The sequence below is a fragment of the Nannobrachium achirus genome (assembly GCF_963921795.1).
Source record: "Nannobrachium achirus genome assembly, chromosome: 3".
In the NCBI taxonomy this organism is placed as follows: Eukaryota; Metazoa; Chordata; class Actinopteri; order Myctophiformes; family Myctophidae; genus Nannobrachium; species Nannobrachium achirus.
Window position 1 is genome coordinate 49,294,753 of NC_137812.1, and position 9,128 is coordinate 49,303,880.

The 9,128-nt window shown below is 42.4% G+C and overlaps 1 protein-coding gene across 1 annotated transcript in view; it reads right to left on the minus strand.

Moving 5' to 3' along the window:
• The window catches only part of inpp4b (inositol polyphosphate-4-phosphatase type II B), a gene marked incomplete at both ends in the record, with an annotated part of 343,288 nt that overhangs the window by 24,730 nt on the left and 309,430 nt on the right, over window positions 1–9,128 (minus strand). The window contains 2 exons of the mRNA XM_080722305.1: window positions 573–745; window positions 8,896–9,034. Of these exons, the coding sequence (XP_080578431.1) occupies window positions 573–745; window positions 8,896–9,034 (312 nt within the window). The remainder of the gene's footprint in view (window positions 1–572; window positions 746–8,895; window positions 9,035–9,128) is intronic.

Here is a 9,128-nt window from a genome sequence, read left to right on the forward strand (position 1 = left end):
AGGCCCCTCCCAGGGACATGCTGGGCCCCTGATTCAGCCCGGGAAAAAGAGTTGGAGAGGCCCTCATTGCGCACTATAGAGAGAGATCTCTCTCTATAGCGCTGCTGCTACTCAAAGATTTGTGACAAAGTGCAAGCCAGTGGGCCATTTAGATTATATTTCGTCGTTGTCGGGTGGAAACTTTGTATTTATCATTTTAAAAATGATTTAAACTAGTGAAAACAGCCAATCTACAAGCACACAACGCGTGTGCTTGTAGATGTGCTGTTTTCAATACTTTTGTGCGACGGCCTTGTATGATGAAGCAGGGCTTTGCTTTGCGAAATAATCTACAAATTTGAAACTTGGAGATATGAGGTTTCTGCCCGACAGTGACGATTTACTTTGTTGGCCGCCCAGCCCCCAAAATGGAACAAAGGCCGACATTTTATTTACATTTTTTTCCTAATGATGAACCGGCCGTTCGGGAGTTGCCCCGCTTTTCCCAATGGCCAGCACGTCCCTGGCCCCTCCACCTTGGGCCCTGGTAACCCACCCCCCCTTGTGACGCCCCTGAGTGCACGGCCACCTACTGCCTGGCTAAAGACCACGTCCCTCCTCTGCTGGAGCACCAGGCCCTGGGGAATGCTGCAGGCTGCCTCCTGGAGAAGCACAAAGGTCATGGCCCTCTTAGCCCTCTCTAGCACCTCTGCCACACACTCCTTTAACCTGGTCACCACGGGGCACAGCTGCTCTCTCCAGTCACCTGGTGGAGATGGGTGGGGTTTGGGGGCGCAGCGCAGCACGTAGGGAAGGAGAGAAGAAATAAAGGAGAGACATAGGAAGGGAGGGACAGTGGGGGAGACAGAGAGTATTATAATAATTATAAAAGAATAATTACCTCATTTCAATTCAATTCATAAGATTATTGTGCCACAGTGCCAGCCATGGCTTTTATAATTTGGGCACGAGTCAGCAGGTAATCACAACGAGAGAAATATGTTAATAACAATCTGTTAATACAAATACTCTAGCTATCAACCTGATATCTAAGGATTCAAATGGTTATAATTAGTTGTGTTATGTTTAAATACACGGTAACGTAATTAATTTAGTACACAGTAGTCTGTCCTGTCAAACTGCAGACAAACAAGCAATAAAAGATGATGTGTGGGTTGTATCTGTACATCTGTAATGTGACATTCCTATTCTGTTTCCTTGTTGTCTCTCCTAATTAAAGAAAGCAGACATGCTTGTAATGATATATTCCCTGTTTTCTTTTTCATGTCTTACCTTTATTTGAAACGCTATGCACATACTCTGACTCAATAGTACGTCATAGCAAGCAGCAGACCCAGCTAGGCTGGGCTACACACGCCTAGTCTTAGTGCACCAATATATGTGTGTGTGGTCAATAAAGCAGCAGAAGCTTTAATTATAAAACGGTCTCAATTGTGTCTGCAACAACCCAACCCACAGTAGCACTCAGCATGCTACAGTGACTTAACGACCGACCATGGAATGTGGGACTTTTATACACGAGACCATTCACATTTTCTTCCTCAGTGAGTTGGTACATCGATCTAAAATTGATTTGAGCAGACTTTTTGCTTTTCCTCAATTTAAGCTGTTTATTAGCTTCTTTGCCACGGCATGGGCTACGGGATCTGTAATTGCAGTTGCAGTCTCAAATCTGCACTTAGTTTGGGTGTGCACATCCCCAGGTATGGACTAGTTGTAATGGACTAGGCTAAGGTTTGCAGATCTGTTATTAAATACTTAAAACTCTACTCTGCTTCTGCTGGGTTCAATCTGCCTTCATCCGTGACACTAGTTATTAAAGTGGTTCCCAAACTTTTTATCTCAAGAGTAAGACCCAAAAGACAAAGTAGATGTTTGCCCGGAACCCAAACTAGTGAAAATAGCAGATCTACAAGCTCACAGCACGACGCTTCGTGTCATGTGTGATAGACAGACAGACAGACAGACAGACAGACAGACAGACAGACAGACAGACAGACAGACAGACAGACAGATTTGATGTGCCTATATGCAGAAACATGTGTTGATCAGTGTGTTCAGGTTTTGGTACCCAGCATTGGCCAGGTTATTGCGTGGGTGAAATATGCACTTTCTCCCTCTCAGTCCATCCTTCCCTCTCTCTCCTTCCCCATCTCTCCTCCACAGTGGAGTGTGTTGTTTTTCAGAGACTGGGAAGGCAGATATTTGGAGATTGTATGTGTAAAGGTATGATCTAGCAATCTCAATCAAAACAAAACAGAGCTGAGACTAGTAAACTTGATGATTTGTAGTTTAAAAGAAAAGTCCTGTTTTGGACCAGCTTGCTGGTGGCAAGAGTAAAACTGTGTGCATAGTTGATGTATTTAACTTATGTAACGATCATGATTAATGCTTAATGGAAGGTATCAGCCTATATGATTTGAATAGGCCCATTCCTTCTCTGAACCTTGAGCCAGTTTGTGACGATGGGCTGTTAAAGCGTCATTAACACAAACCAGCTGGTTGTTATGTGGCTTGAGAGTGGAAGGCATGCATGCACCACCCTAGCCTTTAGCAATCCTCTGACAGTAAAACAACAATGCCATAGCTCTGAAAGCCTTGTGTTCCTTTCTTTGTGGTTTTGTCCAACACAGTGAAGGAAGATGGTCAATGAGTAACTGTAAAGTAAAGAAACAGTGGCCATGGTGTAGCCTACTACAGATTAACCACATTAAGGTCTCCCTATTCATTTTCAAAATTATTAAACAATAACAGAAATATACAAGATCACATGCATCACATTATGAGATTTTAGATACTATTGTACTTTGAAGTATAGCGCTTAAAGGAGTAGTTCACCCCCAAAATGAATTTTCTCTATCGATTACTCACCGCATGGAGACTTGAGCTCAACAATATGTTTTTGTTTTTGTAGCATTCCTAAGACAATAATTTGATTATAATACATTTACCCCCATTGATTCCGGATGGAGACCCAAATGCATTTGGGTCTCTTTCCGGAATCAAATACTCTCCTCAAATTATTGCCTTAGGAATGCAACATAAATAAAAACATAGTCTCCATGGGGTGAGTAATCGATAGAAAAAAAGTCATTTTGGGGGTGAACTACAACTACTCCTGTAAGTGCAGAGTTAACCCAGACACCAGGGGGAGGGCTGAAGCCAAATTGACATGGTGGCCGTTTGAGGTACTGCAGCTTTTTTACGGATGGGGTCAGAAACATGAACGCGCATCTAGGCTTCTTTGTATTGACTGCGCGTTCATACCGGAAGTGCTCGTTCATGAATTGGAGCCCCATCGCGTCCATAAACACAAACTATGACGCAAAACGCGTCGTTTAGGCCCCACTACGTCACGTTTTACAACCGGAAGAAGGGGTTGAAATTTGGCTTCATGCGCTGGGTGAGCAACTCAATGCAAGTGGACGGGCGGGGATATCTGGTGCCCTCTCTATACTTACTGTATTATAATATGAGTTAACCACTAGCTCCAGAGAAAGTGACATTGCTCCATCAGGGAGGGACGCAGAAGGCCAGTGTGTTTCTCAACCTGATGGTTGGTAAAAAAAAGTGGACAAAGGGAGGTTGACTAATTGAGTTCAGGACCACAGATAAACTTGATTATTACTTTATATATTTGGCTCATAGAATTATGAGGGTAACTGCAATAAATCAAGTTGGAACACCAGTGTCTGAATGAATGATTCCACTAACAACAGGGGGCAGTATTGCCTAGGTAATGTGCTACTCTGCCAATATGGCATTCTGGGAGCAATGAAAGTGTGTGCATGTGAATGGTACTGGTGGGGGTGGAGGTGTGCAGCCAAAGATACAAAAAAAGCTAACTTTAACCAATTCACATGTTCTCTCTCACCCTCAATCACATGCATGGGATCCTCAGATGCACTTCCACAGTATTCCACATGAAAACACAGTAGGGAACACATTCAAGTAAAGTACACCATATTTGCCTCGAACCTGCCCTGTCAAAACAATCATGTCTTATCTTAGTTTGCAAATACCACCTCACTCTGTGCAGGGATGGGATGGGCTGGTGTGCGTGCGTGCGTGCGTGCGTGCATGCGTGTGTGTGGTGGTCGTGCTAGTGGGGGGTAATGGGATTAAAAAAAAAAAAATAAGACAGAATGCTCCAACTGTCACTCGTCTGCCAGCCCACCTGTCCAAACAGCCAAACCTCCCCACGATGCCTTGTCAACAACAACCTCAACAACCAATCAAGTCTAAGCGATAAACCTCTCCTATCTCTCATTACTCAGTCTTGCTCTACAGTAAGTCTGTGCAGCATCTTAATAAAAGCTGCTTCGGTAGGGATTGTTATCTCACAATGTGTCTACATGGACTGGATGCCCTTGCACTTGTCTGCCAGATGATGTAGGCACGGCACATGTGCACACATGCACATGCAATGATACAAATGCACATATTTCGCATTTAGGCATCTCTCTGCAGCCAACAAAGATGCGTACTTTTATCACATGCAAGCTGGATTGCTGTAATGCTCTTATGTATGTCTGATACTGCAACAAACAAACAAACAAACAAACTAACCCACCCAATCAATACAACATTCTGCTGCTGGAGTACTGACCATGGCCAGAAAGGGAGCTCACAATACACCAATTTCACTGCATTGGCTGCCGGTTAGTTTTAGTTCTGATGATTTAAAAAAGAAAATCTGGTTCATAAATCTTTTAATGGCCTTGCACCCAGCTATTTATGAGATTTGCCTTTAAGTAATGAACCATTTAATTAATCCAAAAAACTCAAACTGAAACATACAGTATGGTGTGAGGCAGAATTACAGCACTGGTCTGAGCAGCTGGAATGGCCTCCCAGAGTATCTGAACGTAGTTGATATTTTCAAACAGAAATTTAAAACACATATTTCTATCCTAGATTAAAACATTTGTTTGCTTTTTATTTTGGTTTTATTATTTTGTTTCAGCTTCTATTGCTTAGTTCTTAACTGCAATCTTTTTTTTTTTTAAACCAATTTTGTCTTTCTTTCTTTTTCTTTTTCTTTTTTTACAATTTATTTGACTTTTGTGTACATTGTGCTGTTCACTGGTCTCTGCTGTCTCTGTTTTCCTCATGGTACTAGTTTTTGATCTCACAGTTCTCGTTTTGTTTGATCATTTTATATTATTATGTGTCGCACTTTGTATTGCACTCGATTCATGAAAAGTGCCTATACATAATTCTTTTTTTGATTGATTAAGTAGTACAGCACACTGTATGTACACACACATTATGCACACATAGACATAAAAACAATATGTATATAAACACTGCATTGAAAATGTGTCTGCCTTCCCATGCTTGGTGTACTTCTAGTTTAATGTGTGCCAGTTGGCAGGCAGGGACCTTCAGATGCCTGCCCCTCAGCCCGGGCATGAGGTTGAGGCAAGATTTCTTTGGGAAAAAAGCGAGATGACTGGGCAGCCTGCCCAGTCTATCTATTTTTTTAAATAAAAAACGGTTTAAAATAGTGAAAATAGTCGATCTACAAGCACACAACTCCTTGCACCATGAAGCGTTGTGTGCTAGTAGATCTGCTATTTTCACTAGTTTTGTGCAACAGTCTTATATGAATTTACGAAAAAACATGCACATTTGAAACTTGGAGATACAAGGTTTCTGCTGGACAGTGACGATATCAAATATGTTTCTCATCAGTTTCTTTGGCAAAGAGTGCAGCATTTCTTTTTTCATTTTCTGCTATTGTTGTAAAAATTATGGAATGCTCCCAAGGTTGACTGGAACAATTAGAATTATTTAACACATACTGTACAGTATAACCCATCCTGGTATTCTGCAAATACAACAGGAAAGTAATAGAATTCTGCAAAAATAGCAGCTCCCACAAGCTTGCTCTCAGAGGTGCGATTTTTCAACAGTTGAGAAAATAGATCTACAAGCTCACATTGTGTAAAAAAATGCAACAATCTTGTAGATCAGGTTGGCGTATAGCGGGAACAAAGGAGGGGGCCATGTATAGACCCCTGGGTGACATTCAGGGGAGAACTGTCCCCTGAATGTCACCCAGGGGTGTATATTTGGCCCCCTCCTTTGTTTTGATACATTGATTCTCCGCTTCCTCCACTCACTCCCAGTTGCTGCCCGCACAGAGTACAAAACACAGATGTTGGCCTTCCAAAGCCCCCCCCCCCCCCCCCCCCCCCCCCCACCCCCACAGGGATGCTGACACAGGGATGCTGACAGAACCTTCGCTAAAAACCCCAGGACAACAAGCCACTCGTCCCAGACTCTTCACCCTCCTGGCCCCCAAACTGCGGAATGATTGCAATTAGAACGGCAGACTCACTCCCTAGCTTCCGCTGTAGTCTTCAGACTTACCTCTTCAGACTTACCTCTTCAGACTCCACCTTAGCCCATAGCACTTAGCACTTGCCCACCCTCCATGACCATGCATGTAATTTAGATAGGCCTAGCATTGTTATATAGACCGATGTCGGGCCATTTTTCCACTTCGTGTCCTATCATACATCAAAGCTAAGTGTGTGTAGCTTCGATGTACATATTACTGATGTTTTAATTGTTTTTTTAATTTATCAAATAGGTTCTCTTCTTACGTTTTTTGGATTATTATTTCTATGCATTTTATGTATTCATGTTTATGTATTGAATGATGTATTACCATGTGCTGTCCTTACTTGTTGTAAATCGCTCTGGATTAAGAGCGTCTGCTAAATTGATAGAAAATCATTTGATCACTGTACGTTAAAAGAATACAGCAACCTTTATGTGAACCAGGTCTTCAATCAACATTGTGTGAATAAAGACTGGCAGTAAATTCAGTTCTGTGTTCAGTAGCGCACTGCAGTGATTTAGAGATATAATAAGATAGCTGGTACTATTCTCTAAACAAGCAAAGTATACTAAATCATTAACATGCACTGTAGCAAGATGTGTGACAGACAGTTGGAACTGATGAAACTTATTGTCTCAGCTTGTGGTCAATAGTTAATGGTTCTGCATATTAAATATAGCTTTCATCATCTTCTCTGGCAAAGATGAGAGAATTTCAATTTATTTTCTGCAAATGTTGCAGGGCCTACAGAGAGTTTGCGGGTATTCATTTACTCACAGCCAGAGGGGCAACGAAACACTTCTACACATTCTACAAAGTACAAAGTACTAATGTTCAGAATTTAAACAACAAGCAATCTGCAACGTCAGTTAATATGGCCAAGCTTTTTTTCCCCACATATATATTGCGCTGAGCAAGAGCATGACAATGGTATTTCTGGTAAGCCCTTTTAGGGAAGAATTACTTATTTGTGTGTTTGGTCGGGACAGTGCACATTGATGAACTCAAGCCAGATGTAATACATACACATGAGCAAGTGTAAATACGCCGGATCTAGCGGAAGCTACTTTCCAACCGTAGTCTACCCAAAAGACAATTAACATTACAAACATTAGAATATAAAAACAATACAACACCAGTAAGACTCCCTAATCGGGAGATAAGCGAAGTTAACAACAATCAAGGTACATCAACAATCAACAATAGGCATACATATTAAAATCTAATTTAGAGTGCCTAGTCCAGGGTTCCCCAATAGGCGGCCCGCGGGCCATTTGCGGCCCGCGGGGGCTACTGTCTGACCCCCACCAACCCCAGTAATAATGGTGGTATAAGAGCAGCAACAACACTAGTATATGGTCGTGGTTGCGTGGAAACCTTGCCAATTCTGTACGTTCTTTTGCAAAGTAAAGCCCTGCTTCATCATACAAGGCCGTCGCACAAAAGTAGTGAAAACAGCCCACTAAGCACGCCGTCTAAAAGTGGTCTAATAGTGGTATAGATTTGAACGTTTTTTTGTTGTCTAAACTTAAACTAGTCTAGACGACTAATAGACGTCTAATAGTCGTCTAAATATAGAAGGTCTGCATTTAGACGACTATTAGACGTCTATTAGTCGTCTAGTTTAAGTTTAGACAACAAAAAAACTTTCAAATCTATACCACTATTAGACCACTTTTAGACGGCGTGCTTAGTGGGAGCAGATCTACAAGCACACAACGCCTCGCGGTGCGAGGCGTTGTGTGCTTGTAGATCGGCTGTTTAAATCATTTTTAAAATGATAAATGCGAAACGTTTTGGACATACAAGATTTTCACCCAACAACGACGATATCTGAACTGGAGTAGCGGGAACGCCAGTGTTGCCCCCAGCAATGTTGTGGCCCTCGGCTTGGTACCCTAGACATAATTCGGCCCTTAGGGAAAACTAATTGGGGAACCCTGGCCTAGTCTATAAAACATTATACGTGATCACATGTGAATGAATCTATGACTGAAGGTCCTCCTCAACCCCGTTAGAGTCTACTGTACCTCATCATCATATCCACACACAGGCACAACACCAGGGGGGCTCCGCTGATCTCGTTCAACCCAGATTCGGCACAAACATGGGGTTAAATTTGTTCTAGGCTACTGCTATTCCACCGAAATGTGGAATGCCCTACCAACAGCCATCAAAAAGTGTGACTCCTTATTAACCTCCGTCAAAACCGCCATAAAAGGTCCCCTTTCTGCAATTTATAACTGGTCCTAGAGTTCGTTTTTTTCCACTTAATGTTTCAGGGCAGGAAACTAAATTAATTATGCATTTCCAACATTTTACCATCCAAAAAGATGTTCAGCAAGGGGCAGGGGCCTCCAAATGATGGTTGCATGGTTGCCAAAATTGCTTGAGTATACAACCTTGGCTGGTGGCCGACCAGCAACATCCTGTCCTTGGATGCAATGACGGACTGCTCTTTGCATAAAGACGACAGATATAGCCAAACAAAAGTAAATGAAAATATTCTTGAAAAGCTTTTTTGCATTCAAATGTTTATTTACCAGGGTTGTGGGAAGTGATGACATCGGCCAGTTTCTGCTCTGTGATTGGCTCCCTCCTGCCGTTGTCTTGCTCCTGGAGTTTATCCACCATGGCGATGACACAGTTGAGACTCTTGGCCACACTGGCCCACACTCTATCCTACAAGAGACACAACGTCAGGTCAACTCAGCATCAGGGGTGTCACTGGGTACAAGGATTCACTCACATTTTGTGCTTTAAAGGACAACTTTAG